We start from the raw sequence: 15,689 nt of genomic DNA on the forward strand, positions 1-15,689 counted from the left end.
TGGGATACAAGCATGACAAGGCAGGTAAGAACCCTGCCCTCAGTTTACAGTCTTGTGAGTGGAGACCACCGGCAAGTTAAAAAATGAATAAACAAGTGGATTTTTCATTGAAAATTTAAAAATGTAGAGTATAACCTGAGAGTGGTTTTGCACATTGGCACACAGGCAGGGTTCCAATGGGAACCTGGAAGACGGGTAGAGATTTCTGGAAAATGGGTAGAGATTTGGGGAGAGGCAGAGGAAGTAGGCGGGTGGGGAACAGCAGTGACTCGAAAAGGGATTTCAGACAGGGAATCCAGGAGGGTCTCTCTTAAAGGGTGGCTGACACTTGAAGGAAACCCATAGGCAGCCAAGGGAAGATCTGGGAAGGGCTTTCCAGGCTGGGAAACAGCTGGAGGTAAAAGTTCAAGGAAGAGCACGCAGCCAGTCCCCCAGGGGGACTCTGAGGACCAGGATATGGAGTTGGGATTCCATTCCAGGCGCCAGTGGGCGGCCTTGGAAAGGTGGTGCACTGGGCGCAGAAGTCACACACCCCGAAGGGAACGCAAGGCCCAGAGGCTCCGGCCAGCGCGCCTACCATTCTGTGACGTCACCGGGCACTGTGACGTCACGGCAAGACGCTCCGGGCTCACCTCGAGTCCTGGGCATCTCAGTAACATCACCGTAGGTCCCGGGTCGGCTAGGCCATGAGACCTTAGGAGGCCATGTCGAAACGCGACATCGTCCTCACCAACGTCACTGTTGTCCAGCTGCTGCGACAGCCATGTCCGGGTGAGAGAGGCGGCGGGGCGACCCGGAGGAAGGGGAGAGAGGGCGGTCGAGACGCTCCGCGCCCCCTCCGCGTCCCGGCACTGGGCGTATTCCCCATCCCGAGTCCCTCCTCCCAGAACGCGCGCTGAGTGTAACGTCGCGGAGAGGCAGGGGGCGCAGGGGCGGGTCCCGCACGTGCCAGCCGCGGGTCTTGAGTCCTGGAGCCGCCTCTCTCCTTCCCTCCAGCCCCGCCCCCCTCACCCCAGTGGGCTGCAAAGTGGTTTCTGTGGCAAAGGGCAGGGGGGCGGAGACCCGCTGCCTCTCGGGCTGGGTGGGCCTTGGGCAGCTCCTGCGCCTGTGGAAAGGCGGAATGGAAGCTGAGCAGGTGGCCAGGTTGGCGCAGGTAAGCGAAGGGCGTTTGTGAGGACCGGTGACCTAGGTAGGCTGGGTGTCCACATGGAATGTCCCAGTGCTGGCAGCGAGCAGCGGGTACCCAGCCGCTTTGGGTGCTGGTGGGTTTTGTCCTCCCCGGTATTGCCCAAAGCAAGGGCACTTGCCACCTGCTCATCAGTGCGGGCGTGGGCTCATTCACGTTTCTCACCCTGCTGGTGAGGCCAGTGTGTTTACTGTCCCATTTTAGAGGGTGGCCAACAGAGGTAAGAGGGAGCAAACTACTTCCGCAGGTCCCTTAGGAAGCCAATGGCAGAGACTGACCTTGGCTTGGGGCCCCCAGACCCGGGTCCCTGTTCCCAGCCACTGGGCATTTAGCCAGAAGGCCCAAGTCTCTGGGCAGACCTGCCCTGGCTGCCTGCTCACCACAGCATTGCAGGGGTGAGGGTGGCCGGGGTGGGGCTGAGAAGACCCAACAGCCCCTTTAACAGCCACTGGGCTTGACGCTTTCCCTGCTCATCACCTGCTCTGTGACCTCTGTGACCTCTGCCCTCAGTGCCCCCACCCTGAAAAATGGATTTATAGGATGTGCCTCCCAGGATTCGGTGAGAGGGTGCATCTGGAGGGCTCAGCACAGCACCTGGGCCTTGGGAGTAGCAGTAACTGGAGCATCACCGTAATTGCCAGGCAGCATGCCTGTACCCTTGTGTCACCTCCCAGGTGACGCTCCATCACCGCAGCTCCTCCCTGCTCTTCCCTTCTGGCTCAGCAGCCAACCCTTGTACTCCACCCTGGAAGAGGAGGGAGGAGAGGGCTGGGCAAGGGGGGAAAGAGGACCAGCCGGGTTTTCTGAAAGGTGCCAAGTTCCCGCTCACAGCCCCACCTTCACCAGGGAGAGAGATCTCCCCTTGGAGGATGGCAGGAGCAGAACCCCCAGGGATGCAAACATCCTCGGGGTCACCCATAGCCACAGGTCACTGGCACCAGTATACACGGACACTGTTAGGAACATGCAGGGCTACTGGAAACACCCACAGCTCAGCCTGGGGCTATGAGGTCTGTGGCAGCAGGGAGCAGCCAGGGGGTCACACAGGCCAGCTGGCCAAGACCCCCGATTCGGCCACCTCCCTCTTGTCTCACCACTTCCCTGGGGCCTTTGATTCCGATGCCAAAAGCAACCCCAGCTTCATCCTCCAGCCTTTCTCCAACCCCTTCTCTCCCAGCCCTCTTAGTATTTAATTTATTCCTCTCCTGGAATAGAAACAACTCCTGCCTGCAGGTCTTGAGATCTCAGTCTTCACAGCAGTGCCCAGGCAGAGGGACAGAAGTGACCCCCAGAAACAGGCCAGGAAGTTCCTTAAGATACCCAAGGCCACACAGCTGGCAGGTGACTGAGCCAGGGCTGGCATCCAGGCCAGACTCCTATGCCACCCAGGCCCCTGGCCCTCAGCTCTGCAGGGGGCTGCCGGCCCCACCTCTGCCCTCCTGGCCCCCAGCCCTGCTCTGTATTCAGGCAGACGCACATGTCCCAGCACAGGCACTGAATGGGCGTGGGAGTGTGTTCAGAGAGGCTGATATGGGTTTCCAGCCGTTTCACATGGTATGATATGCCCCGTTTTCCTGAATTCCCCTGAGAATAAGATCACCCAGAGTGCTGAGTAAAGCAGGATTCCTGGGCCTCAGAGCAGACCTCCTTCCCAGGAAGAGGCCTCCCCAGGTGATTATCATCAGAACAGTTGGGGACCACGGGGCAAGATCAGCAATTATGAGAAAAAGTGGGGAATGATAGCTAAAATGCTAACATGTGTAAAATATCTCCTAGGCCCTATCACAAGCACCACGTGGATTACCTCATTTAAGCCTCACAACGGCTCTCAGAAATAAGGGCTATCTCCATTTTACCAAGGAGGAAGCCGAGGCTCAGAGAAGCAGTTGTTAAAAGTCATACCCACTGAATTAGATCTCCCCAGCCTGGGCCCTAGCATTCCTACTTTGAAACAAGCACCACTATCTGGGCCCTTGCCCACCCACTCATTCTGTGTACCTGGCAAGTGTGGGAAATGCTGGGGTAGGGCTTCGGCCACCTGGGGCCAGGAACCAGCAGGAGGCACTGGATGGCAAAGATGGTTCACTCTCATCCACTGCAGTGGGACAGCTCATTTGTCTCCCCCCACACACCCCACCCCCACCCCGGCACTGCTTCCTCCCCGTAGTGGCCAGAGCACCACCTCCTCCGGAGCCCAGGGTTGAGTGTGAGCCCCCGCCTGAGCCGGAGCCCCAGCGCCCACCACAACCGGAACCACAGCCAGTCACTGAGAGTGCGCCAGCCCCACCTCCACCACCCAAGAAGGTTCGGGAGTTGACTGTGGGCATCAATGGGTAAGTCAAGGCCACGGCTTCTGAAGCCTCAGGGCCCAGCCGTCTGTCTCCCACTGTCAGTGCTTTCATTCTGCCTAGAGACCCAGCAGGTATTAAGGCAGACAGAACCCCACCCTCAGAGAGCTCATATTCTGGTGGGGAAGACAACAATAATAAAAGAAAAAAACAAAATAATTCCGTGACGCACGTCACAAACAGTATGGATAGTTGAATAATACCGGAGAGGGCAGGTTTCAGGGAGACCTCTGGGAAAAGGTGACATTGGAGTGAAATCTGAGTGATGAAGGGCAGCCAGCTGTGCAGCTTGCAGGGGAAGAGTCTGTCAGGCAGAGGGACAAGCAACAGCTCTGGGGGAAGGGAGCAAGCTCAGCATATTCCAGGACAGCCCGGAGGTCGCAGGTCCGTGTGGAGCAAGCAAGGGGGAGGAGAGGAGGGGGCGCCCAGCAGGGGCCCGGCAGGCCAGGGTAAGGAGTCTGGATCTTGTTTTAGTAATGGGGAGTAGTGGAAAGGTATCATCTGACTTGCAGTTTTAAAGAGCCATCCAGCTGCAAGGGTGAAAATAGCAGGTAGGGGATGGATGGGGAGAGGAAGCAGAGAGCAGTGATGAGTCCGGGGAGGTCTGTCCCTTGTGGGGGCCTCCTTCCCCTGGCCCCTCCCCTGCCTGCTGGATGATGACCCTGAGCACAGCCCCACGACCTTTGCCCCTGGGCAGATTTGGACGTATTGGGCGCCTGGTGATGCGCATCTGCATGAAGAAGGGCTTGAAGGTGGTGGCAGTGAATGATCCGTTCATTGACGCAGAGTACATGGTGAGCGGCAGGCAGGAGGGGCGGGATCAGGGTGGGGAGTGGGAGCGGGGTGCTCCATGAAGCCTCCAGCTGTAGCATGGAGCAGGCCCCACCTCTACCACGGTGGGGATTTGCTCCCCCTCCCCCCGCCCCACTTCCCCTGAGACCAGGAGCCCTTCTGTCTCCTGCAGGTGTACATGTTTAAGTATGACTCCACCCATGGCAGATACCAGGGGAGTGTGGAATGCAAGAACGGACAGCTGTTTGTGGATAACCGAGAGATCAAGGTCTTCCAGTGGTAAGGACACCAGGCATGCCTGTGACACATTAAGGCAGGGATGTGGAGAGGATGAAAATGGAATTCCTGCCTCTCAAATGGGATGGATAACCCCCCAAATGTTGTATGTGCAGACCTCTGGGAAGTGGTCTGGACAGGGGCTTTAGAGGAGTCCCTGACCCCTAAAATAATTAAGAAGCACCAATCTAGAAAGATGGCCCACTGTGCTCAGGTGTACTTTCATTTAAAGAGATAAGCTGTGCGTTTACGAAACAATCATGCATAACATACAGGATTCCCATACATCACCCCACCACCAACACCTTGCATCATTGTGGAACATTTGCTACAAATGATGAAAGAACATCATTGAAATAGTCAGGAATACTTTTTATTTAACATGCATTTGCACATTTTCTCACAGGGACATCAACTCAACAAGCCTTAAACTCAACTCCCCATCACCCTCCAAACCCACTCCTTCCTAGGAAATGGCATCTTGTCTAGCCACCTCCTTCCAAGCTGTTTCTGCATAGTAGCCACAGGCATCTTTTTTAAGACATCAGTTGCACCAGGTTATCCCCATCACCCTGTGAATAAAACCCCAGCTCCTGACGGAGTCCCCAAGTACTATGCTTCCCACCCCACAACTTTTTCATGTCACTTTAGCCACACTGGCCACCAGTCTCTTAGGACCCTAAGCCAGCACCTATCACGTGCAGGAAATGCTGGCTTCTTAGTACCCATTTCAGGGAGTTCATACTGATTTTAACATTCATCCTTCTGTTAGAGATTATGTTCAGAATTCATAAGTCAAAAAGCAGTAATACAAGTTTTAACATGCTTCAAATATAGACGTTTACAAACATTTTCAAGGTATCAAAAAAAAAAGACCAAAAAACTTCCACATCCCACCTGGATTTAACCCCTCCCCAGCCCCAGGCAAAATCTGCTACTTTCCAAGTGCTCTTCTCTGAGCTCGTCCACTCTGAGCAGCTCTGGTAGAGAGGACAGGGGTCCTATGGTAAGGTGGTCGGGGGTGGGTGTAGGGAGCAGGGGCCAGGAGGCAGGGCCAAGGTGTCAGTGAGAAGGGTAGAAGCTGCTAGACCCGAGTTTGAAATTGTGACATCAGCAACTCCAGCAGAGCAGTCACCACTCAGGCGTACCGTGCTCTTTCCCACCTCTTCCCTGGCCCTACCAGTCCTACCTCTTGAATGGTGCCCCCCACTCAGGTGTCACCTTCTCAGGTCATGGCAGCCCACTCCTCCCCTCCATCACTGCACTGTTGGTGCCCTAGAGGCACCCAGCAAAAGCGATGCTGTTCTATGTACACTTTACCTAGCTCCACCCCTTCCTTGGCAAGGGTGACCCTTGGGCATTGGTAGAATTTCCCCATGTATAGGGCAATGATGCTCATGCCCAGTGCAGCAGGTAGCTGGTGAATGACTGGACTTACAGGTGTGTGCTGGACACTTGGAAGGGCACTTCCCCCTTCCTTGCAGGGAGGCCTCCACTGGTTGGCAGTCACCATTGCTCTTTTGGCACCTGGGGCCAAAACCTGCCTGGCCCTTGGTAGATATTCAGTTTTGGTTTTTGGGTTTTTTTTTCTGAATGAATTAATGGAATCCTGGAAACAGCCCTATGGGCAGGAGGAGAAGGCCACCTGTGGGGTTTCCTGGGGTACACTCTCCCCTGTCAACTCAGCAATTCCTGCAGAGGAATTTGCTGGAAAAGTATCCACTAACTTGGTAAGTAGGAAATGGGGAGCATCAGAGAAGAGCTCATTGGGCCAGATGATGTAAAGTGTGGACTGGCAAAGCAATGGCCAGAGAGAAGGAATAACCATGCAGGGTGGTCCAGGAAGAAGAGAGCCTCGCTCACTTCTTCATCATTCAGTCATTCTGGCAGCAGAGCTAAGAGTGCAGACCTTAGGGCCAGCCTGCCTGTGCTCCCAGACACCTCTGCCTCTTGCCTCTTGCCTCTTTGCCTCCTCCCTGCCTCTGCTTCCTCTGAAAAGAGGGACTAATAACAGTACTTCCTCCTCAGGTGTTTAGGGTTCAGTGAGTTTAACACAAGTAAAGAAAGCACTTAGGGCACTGGCATATGGCACATGGTCAGTAAACATCTGTGGAATAGCTAGTAATTAAAAAAAAAAAACAACCCACAAACACTGACTGAACCCCCATGGGGGAAGCAGGCTCAATAGCAAAGGAAAGAGACCTAGCCCTGCTGCCACAGAGGGGCATCCTAGGAGATGAGACAGACGCCAGCAAATACTGCAGTTGTGACAAACCCTGCAAGGCAAAGGCCACTGCACAGTTAATGCATTTATTGCTTGTCTGTTGAAGCTAAATAGAAAACAGTGATGATACTGGATGTTAACATGTTTCAAATACAGATCATTGACAAAATATCAAAAATGTCAATACAAAAACAGGAAATGGGGAACCTCCTTTCTTTCTAACATCAACACTTAACCCTCAGCCACCACTGGCCCTAAGCAGGGCTGACTGCCCCCTCCCCAGGGAGCCACTCTATGGGAGTAGACCTCTGGCTGAAGGGACTTTTCAGCCTGCAGAAGCCAGAGCAGGCTCCCTGTTGCAGGGACTGAGTGGTTAGAGATGAGGGGCGCTGGCGGGACTCATGGTGCCGCTGGCGAGACCGGGGACCAGGAAGGGGAAGCCACGGGGCAGTGCTGGCCCTTCTGGAGTTCACGTTCTAGCAGCACATGCAGGAAAGGTCTGGCCTGGCTGTGAGGAGTCAGGGATGATCTACTAAGCCTAAGGAAGCTGAGGCTTGGGGTGGTGAGGCAGGCTGTACCTGGGCATGGCAAGGGCAATGCAGTGCAGAAAAGAAAGATGGCCCGGGAGGGGTGGTGGGGTGGGCAATGGTCAGAGGCAAGGCCAGCAGGGCACACCTGGGACCAGGAGATAGGGGACCAATGGGTCGGGGGCCAGGCAGGAAGGTTCCTGGTCAGCCCTTCGGACTGTCAAGGCTGAGAACTGTGGAGTCAGGGTCCATGCAGGGGAGGGGGTTAGCTCATGCTGTGCCCCCCATTCCACCCCCCACAGCAAGGAACCCAAAGACATCCCCTGGAGGTCCCTCGGGAATCCTTACGTGGTGGAGTGCACAGGCGTATACCTCTCCTTAGAGGCGGCTTCGGTGAGTGGCAGAGGCCAGGGCTGGCTGGGGCAGGGGTGCTATGGTGCTCGGAGCACCCTGTGACGCCCAAGCTCCCTCCTAGGAACACATCACAGCAGGGGCCCACCGTGTGATCATCTGTGCACCCTCACCAGATGCACCCACCTTTGTCATGGGCGTGAATGAAAAGGAGTATAACCCTAGCTCCATGAACGTTGTCAGGTAGAGTGGGAGAGGGTGGGCCCGGAGCAGCAGCATTCTGAGATGGGTGGTGCCGAGTGGACACAGCCTGTGGTGGGAGGGAGCAGAGAGGCTCACCCTGCCACCCCCGCAACTCAACCTGCGGTGCTCGTGCCGCCTTCACATCCGTCTGCTTCTCCTTCTCCAAATCATAACCACCACCATCTTAATGTCACCCTAAAACTACCCACGGAAATGCACAACCTCTGGAGAACATGCTTAGGGAGCTGCCCCAGCTACCCCTCTGGTGCCTCCTTCAGTCTGTGCCCCCAGTGCTCCCACTCGTCCCCATCCTTCCTTCCACAAGCCAGACCTGTGTGCACAGCCCCAAAGAGAGGGGTACAGGTGGAGGGCTCTGCAGCTCGCTTCACCATGCCCTTGCACGCCTACACCATTTCAGCAATGCCTCCTGCACCACCAACTGTCTGGCGCCCTTGGCCAAAGTCATCCACGAGCAGTTTGGGATCGAGGAAGGGCTGATGGTGAGTCACGGACCTGGGACTGGGACAGGAGGGATGGCAGGGAAACCCAATCACTTCTTCCCCAGGACGTGCTTAGTGTGTGGCTTTAACAGGGAGAGGCCAGTTTGGGGAGGAGAGGCCCTCCAGCGGGGTATTCTCTTAAAACACTGGGCAGCTCTCAGGCAAGGCTGAATGCTGGCATGCACACACCCATCCTGTGGTCTGGGCTGGGAGAAAGAGGCATGGAGCTCAGGTGCAGGAATGCTTCACTCAGCCCTCTCCTTCCTTCACAAGACTACAGTCCATTCCTACACGGCCACCCAGAAGACAGTGGATGGGCCATCGAAGAAGGCCTGGCGAGATGGACGGGGGGCCCACCAGAACATCATCCCAGCCTCTACAGGGGCTGCCAAGGCTGTGGGGAAAGTCATCCCAGAGCTCAAAGGGTATGAGGGCAGGAAACTGCAGACCTGGGTGGTAGGGCACACCCCAGGAGGACTGAAGAGGCCCCCAGGCCTTGAGGTGTTTGTTGAGGGGCAAGCAGAGGCCTGGCCAAGCCCCAGGATGAGGGGGAACAGAGAGAATCCTTAAGTTCTGATTCCCACCCCCTGATGTGAGACTCTCCAGGAAGCTAACAGGAATGGCTTTCCGGGTGCCAACCCCAGATGTGTCTGTTGTGGACCTGACCTGCCGTCTAGCCCAGCCTACCTCATACACAACCATCAAGGGGGCCATAAAAGCAGCAGCCAAAGGACCCATGGCTGGCATCCTTGCCTATACCGAGGATGAGGTAGGCTGAGGAAAGGGGACCCTGGGAGGAGCCCTCTGTGGGAGGGGACATGACTTCCACGTGGCAGGAAGCTGCTTGGAGGGTGTTGAGATCAGAGCAGCAGAGCTGGTGAAGACTGAGCTCCCCACCTCAGGGCTCTGCACTTGCACTCTTTTGGCCTGGAAAGCGCGCACACACACACACACACACACACACACACACACACACACACACACACCCCTACCTTTCCCCCCCACTCCAGAGTTGTCTGCCCTCATTTCCTGAAGTCTGACCTTCACGCCACCTCCTCAGCAGGGTTCCCCTCAAAAAGATGATTCTTTTTGTGGTCCCCTTCCTCACCTGAAATTTTCACCTCACCTGAAATTTCACTGTTGGTCCCACTCACATGTATACTACACAAAAGCAGGAATTTAGGGGCTATCGCTTTACCTTCATAGCCAGCTCCCATTGTTTCAGCACTTGCTTAGAGCCAAGCCCTGGCCAAGTGCCCTGCCTGTGAGGAGTGGATGTCATGGTCTCTTTGCTCCCAGCACGGACTTCTCTGCATGCCCACCCTGGTGCTGTCTTCCTGCTTCAGTTGCTGCCAGGACCTTTTGTTTTAATGGAATCAGGTCACATCTCCCCACCTGCTGAGAACCCTCCTATGGACTCCTGCCACATCGGAGCTAAACTATTCGGGTTTGCTGCAACCCTTGCACCTCAGACATTATGCTGAGGACCCAATCAGCCAGATCCTGAGTCAGTCAGGCTGAGGCTCATCACAACCCCTCGGACAGGGCCCCCATGCTGGCCAGTGTAAAGAGCGTGCACTAGCCCAGAAAGTGGCATTTATTGGTACAGCATGAGGGTGTTTGGGGTCTGGGTCCTTCGGCCAGTCCCCCGCAGGCAGAGCTCCCATCTGCCTTGGTAGGTCCAGTCCTGGGAACTTTCCAGTTCTCACCTAAAGGCACCTTCACGCCACCCCACATGAGGAACAAGGCTCAGAAAAGGAAAGACACTTGCTCAAGGTCACAGCCCATACACAGCAGAACCAAGAACAGGAACCAGGCCTAAGAAGGTGGCACCTGGGCTCCTGGCAGTCCTTCTTCTGCTACCTGCACTTAGCTTTGAAACTCTGACACTCAGGTGGTCTCCACTGACTTCCTCGGCGACTCCCACTCATGCATCTTCGATGCCAAAGCTGGAATTGCGCTCAACAACAACTTCGTGAAACTCATTTCCTGGTGAGGGGGAAGGGGTCAGAGAATTGGGGTGGTGGACAGGGGATTCGGGAGAGCCCTCGCCCTCCTGAGCTCACGCTTTCCCCTCCCCAGGTACGACAACGAATATGGCTACAGTCACCGGGTGGTCGACCTCATGTGTTACATGTTCAGCCAAGACAAGTGATTGCGGAAAGGCCCTCCCTTGCGTCCCTGTGCCCCAAGGGCCAGGACCTGTATCTCCCGTTGTGCACTCGGCGTCCGGGTGAAGAAAGAGGTGCCGTTGGTGAGGGCCGGGATCCGCTGTGCCAGCCGATGAAATAAAAACTTGCTCATAGCTGCGCCCCCTGTCTCTGCGCCGGTCACGTCGGGACCAGATCCGGGTTCAAGGCCCGGCCCCAACTTGCTCAAACGACCTGCGCCCTTGGGCAAGGGGTCGCCCGCCTCGGCTCCGAGCCCTGTTCCTCTTCGGGGAAACGAGGACCATAGCGGTGCTGGAAATCCCCAAAAGTGCCCGGGCCTGGCGCGCGGGCTGTCGGGACCCGGGAGGGGCGCTCGCCGCAGCAGCGCCCGCGATAGGAGCGCCGCCTAGCCCCTCGTGACGTCACCGCGCGCCGACGCCGCGGGCCGGACTACGGCTCCCAGAAGGCCGCGCGCGGGTCGCGGCGGAGGCAGGTGGGCTCCAGGCCCCGGCTCCCGGGATAGAGGGTGGCGGCGGGGGCCCGCGCTCGGAGACGCCGCCTCGAGACCCCCGCGCCGGCGGGACTGGGCGGCCAGCGTCATGACGCTCTTCCACTTCGGGAACTGCTTCGCCCTCGCCTACTTCCCCTACTTCATCACGTACAAGTGCAGCGGCCTGTGAGTGCGGGGCAGGCGCGGGGCGGAGAGGGCGCGGGGCCCGGGCCCACCCCTCACCACCTGCTCCTTCAGGTCTGAGTACAACGCCTTCTGGAAATGCGTCCAGGCCGGGGTCACCTACCTCTTCGTGCAGCTGTGCAAGGTGAGAGCCTCCGGGACCCCACGTGTCGGCGCACAGGCTCCCCAGGCCCAGGGACAGCCCCGCATTAAGTCCCCAGGGTGGGACTGCCCCCGGAACTCCGCAGGGAGATCACTCCAGAATTCCTTAGAGGAAGCGTTTTTGAAAGAATAGAACATGAAGCAGCTTTTGCATAGCACTCTCAGTAACAAGGGAAAAACTTAAGTTGTATGGAAAAAAGTTTTGTGGCACAAGAGCGCTTAATAAACCCCATGGCGCCACTCCGGGCTAACACTGCCCAGGCAGCTAGTCCCGGCAGGTACCTGCTGACCTGACCGAAACCCCTGTGATCACCCCTCTCCTGCCCCCTAGCTCCCAGCAGCCCCAGATTCTTGCTACCATTGGGTGCCCCTTTTTCACTGTCCCTAGATCCCCCCCCCAAATACAATGTAACTTAACCCTCTAACCTTCAGGTGACCTCTCTCTGTTCTCTTCTAAGATGCTGTTCCTGGCCACCTTCTTTCCCACCTGGGAAGGTGGCATCTATGACTTCATTGGTGTGAGTGGGCCAGGGAAGGGGAGGGAGCCCAGGAGTGAGGCCCCTTGACCCAGTACCTACTCAAGCCTCAATTCGCAGGAGTTCATGAAGGCCACTGTAGATGTGGCCGACCTGATAGGCCTGAACCTCGTCATGTCCCGAAACGCCGGCAAGGGGGAGTACAAGATCATGGTGGCTGCCCTGGGCTGGGCTACCGCTGAACTCATTATGTCCCGGTACGTGCAGCAGTCTGGAGCCCAGACATCTGAGACTGGACCCATGGGTCCTGCTCTACAGAGCGGGGGCTTGGATTCAGAGTGATAAGGGTTGCGGGATACCGGAGAAGCCCTCTCTCTGCCCTCCTCAGCTGTATCCCCCTCTGGGTCGGAGCCCGGGGCATCGAGTTTGACTGGAAGTACATCCAAATGAGCATTGACTCCAACATCAGTCTGGTAGGCCACAATGGCCCCCCATGCCCCGCCTTTTTGCTGGTGGTCATACTCCTCCCCAAGGCCTGGCCCTGACTTCCTGCCTCCCCGCAGGTCCATTACATCGTGGCAGCTGCCCAAGTCTGGATGATAACACGCTACGACCTCTACCACACCTTCCGGCCGGCAGTCCTCCTGCTGATGTTCCTTAGCGTCTATAAGGCCTTCGTCATGGAGTGAGCTGGGTGGGGTGAGAAGGAGGGTCTAAATGGAGGTGGGTTATCTCTTTCCCCTTCCCTCATCATGGTGTTTTCCCACAGGACCCTCGTCCACCTGTGCTCCCTGGGCAGCTGGACAGCACTGCTGGCCCGAGCGGTGGTGACAGGACTGCTGGCCCTCAGCACCCTGGCTCTGTATGTTGCCGTTGTCAACGTGCACTCCTAGGCTTGGTGTCTCAGGAATTGACCTTCCTGTTCTCCATCTCCCTTCAGGATTCAGTGAAGTAAATAGTATTTGGAAAGTTGTTTTTGCCTCCATTTCTCTCTTTGGACTGGGTTCCTGTCCTCACTTCAGCTTTGGAGCCAGGCAGGTGAACTGGGAGGTTAGTCAACCACTGACTTGTCCTGTGTTCCTGGAGCATTTCCTCCAGCTCTCTTTTCCCAGGATACACTGAGGGCTAGATCATCTCAGAACGGTGTCAGAGGCGAGGGCCGTCAGGGAATGGGTGGTAGAGGAAGCCAAATGCCCAATGAAGGCCTCTTGGGGACTTTCCCCTCTTCACAGCTTCACTTTGGGCCCTGTCCTGGCTGGTCACCTCCTTACTCCTGACCCCAGTCTGCCCACTCTGATCCACTCTACCATCAAGGGATCTGTTTGAAACCCCAGTCTAACTAGGTCACCCTCCCCTGCCTACAGACATTCATGGCTCCCATCATGCAAGGGACTGTCCAACCACCTGACCCTTGGTTTTGGCCTTGAATTCTCTGATCTAGGCAAATTCTTAACATCATTCAAGTTAGAACATAGGGCACCAGGGAGTGGGGAGGCAGCCTTTTGTGACACTGGCCCCCTCAGTGCTTTGACTCAGTTTTGCAGTCTTCAGGTTGGGTTCCTGGCGTAAGGCCAGAGGACAGAGACAGCCAAATTCAGAGCAATTGAGCCCATGTTCTGTACACCACCCTCCCTTTCCCTCAGCCCTTCCTTAGCCAAGGCCCCTTTGTCCAGCTGGGCCAACTCCCTGTCCCTTTTCTCTCCCTCTCTCAGGCGTCAGAAGCAGGACATTAAATGTCATACTTAGTCTCACCTTGTAAATCCCACCCACCCAGGAAGCTGTTTCCCAGCCCTGGTGCTTCCAGGGACACCCCCTGCCCCAGGGCAGGATGGGGCAGTTGCTCCCTCCCCTTCCCAGGCTGTTGATGTCCTGCCATGATACTGAACTCTTGGCCAGGAGGGCACAAGGACAGCCCTATTCAACTCTGCTATGAGCTATGACAGTTTTGGTGTTCCCAGGGGGATCATTTACGCTCAGATGGGGTAGCCATCTTCTAGCCCCACCCCCTTCTCTTCCCTCTTAGTCGGGACAGCCCACAGGTATGTCTTGGGGGCTGTAGTGAACGATCTAAAATCTGAGGTGGAAAGGGAGTAGAGAGGACCCTCCCCCAGTCTACATGGGTCACCCGATGGATAGAGAACAGGGTCAGTTTCCCTCGCATGTCCCTCCCATGCCCACCTAACCCTGGAATCAGATTGGAACAAGTAAAAGTTTGCAGAAATGACTTAGTTTAGCAACTATTACTGCTCAGGAACTCTCATCCAGGCTCCCTGCTGGTCACCAGCTGTCTGTGAGGTAATTCCAGATTCCAGTAGGTCTCAGGGAGACCGACGTGTCTCCAGATAATGACAGACCAGAGTGGTCAGGGCTGAGGTGGGGGGAACCCAGGCCACAATGACCAGGGTTGAGAGGGGGAAACACATGGCTGTGGGGTCCAGGGGGGGGGGTCCCTGACCCAGCTTGGGGGTAGGGTAGTCTTCCTGGAGGACAGGATGTGTGTGCTGAGGCCTGAAGGATGAGTTCATGGGATAAAGAGGAGAAAAGCAGGTGTCAAGGTGTGTAAAGGCCTCAGGATCAAAGAATGGGTCTGACCTTTCCAGGGAAATGTAAAAACTGGTTGGAACTGGAGTTCAGGGGGCTCATGAAACTGCAGAAGTTGGCAGGGGCGGGATCACAGAAGGCTGCTCTAACGAGTTGAGTGGGAGCACTAGGGAACCATGGAGAGTTATAGGCAGGCAAGGACAGTCAGTTTGGCTCTAGGAAGAGTTCCGTTGCTGTTCTGTGGCTATGCACCAGCAACGGAAACCAAGGCCAGGAAACCAGGGCTGGACTAAAGTAGGGCAGGGAGGAGAGCAGACAGGCAATACAGCAATTTGATATTGATGAATTCCAAAAATAGATACTGGATTATGTTTGTAAACTGGTCTTTTCCTCTGGGCATATTAGAGTGTACTGGATTCAGAGGTTTTACTTTTACTTGATTAAATAATGATTAAGGCTTTTTGATTGCGCCACATCAGTAAGACATTGAGTCCTCACCCTTCAGTGGGCGGGGACTCACAGATAAACTGCACCTAGAGAAGGCAGGTTAGGGTTTTGACTGACTTAAGGCAGACAGCATGGAGAGGGAGTGGTGACGGGGGGAGGGCTGTGTGTTTTTTATTTCGCCAGTGGGGAGGAGGGGAGGTCAGTGGAGACATTGCAGGCGAGGATGGAGCAAAAGTGAAGGAGTCGAGGTTAACACAAGTTGGGGGCTCCCTGAGGGCTCACCACATTTTCCCAGCCTCAGTGAATGAACCACTGATGGGACAGTGGAGCCGTCACTGAAATTGGGGCAGGGAAAGAGGGCAGGTTTGGGAATGATGCCCTTCCCTCCACCTGCTGGCAACATAAAAACCCATCACTCCCACCTCTCAGTGCTGACTCTCTGCTCTTCCCCTGTCCCACCTTCATCCGGCCCTAGCCTCCTGGCCTCAGTCTCCCTCAGACCTGCTGGGCGTGGCTGGAGGCAGCCGTGAGCATCACCAGCACCCAGAACTGGGGCTTTAGGGGTGGGAGGGTGGCAGCTAAGAGGGAGGAGAAGCCCAGGCCCCAGTCAGAGAACTTTGATAGTAAAGAAAGGTTTGGGGAAGAGAGGCAAGCAAAGGTGACTGGAAAAAGAAGTGGCACATTAAGATAGGGGAGAAGGGATGGGGGGGCGGGGGGTTCCAGCCTGGAAGGGTGAGGTGGGGGCAGGATGGAACCTGTGACTTTAGCCTCCAGGAGTTGGAGGGCAAAGGGA

General features: G+C 56.1%; 2 protein-coding genes across 3 annotated transcripts; both read left to right on the forward strand.

Moving 5' to 3' along the window:
* Window positions 1-643: 643 nt before the first annotated feature.
* On the forward strand, window positions 644-10,752 carry GAPDHS (glyceraldehyde-3-phosphate dehydrogenase, spermatogenic). Of its 2 annotated transcripts, XM_004483291.3 has the most exons (11): window positions 646-771; window positions 3,354-3,519; window positions 4,232-4,328; window positions 4,499-4,605; window positions 7,656-7,746; window positions 7,829-7,947; window positions 8,366-8,447; window positions 8,721-8,872; window positions 9,054-9,216; window positions 10,342-10,439; window positions 10,530-10,752. In XM_004483291.3, exons 1-11 carry the CDS (start codon window positions 705-707, stop codon window positions 10,600-10,602), a joined length of 1,215 nt encoding a protein of 404 aa, XP_004483348.1. In that variant the 5' UTR covers window positions 646-704; the 3' UTR covers window positions 10,603-10,752. The 2 variants fall into 2 exon arrangements, with proteins under 2 accessions (XP_058135231.1, XP_004483348.1); XM_058279248.2 differs by lacking the exon at window positions 10,530-10,752 and having other exon boundaries at window positions 644-771; window positions 10,127-10,433.
* A 300-nt stretch (window positions 10,753-11,052) lies between these two features.
* On the forward strand, window positions 11,053-12,880 carry TMEM147 (transmembrane protein 147). Its single transcript, XM_004483292.5, has 7 exons — window positions 11,053-11,273; window positions 11,346-11,415; window positions 11,891-11,950; window positions 12,029-12,165; window positions 12,297-12,381; window positions 12,472-12,593; window positions 12,678-12,880. Exons 1-7 carry the CDS (start codon window positions 11,197-11,199, stop codon window positions 12,799-12,801), a joined length of 675 nt encoding a protein of 224 aa, XP_004483349.1. The 5' UTR covers window positions 11,053-11,196; the 3' UTR covers window positions 12,802-12,880.
* Window positions 12,881-15,689: the final 2,809 nt, after the last annotated feature.

Source organism: Dasypus novemcinctus, chromosome 18 (genome assembly GCF_030445035.2).
Source record: "Dasypus novemcinctus isolate mDasNov1 chromosome 18, mDasNov1.1.hap2, whole genome shotgun sequence".
Classification (NCBI taxonomy): Eukaryota; Metazoa; Chordata; class Mammalia; order Cingulata; family Dasypodidae; genus Dasypus; species Dasypus novemcinctus.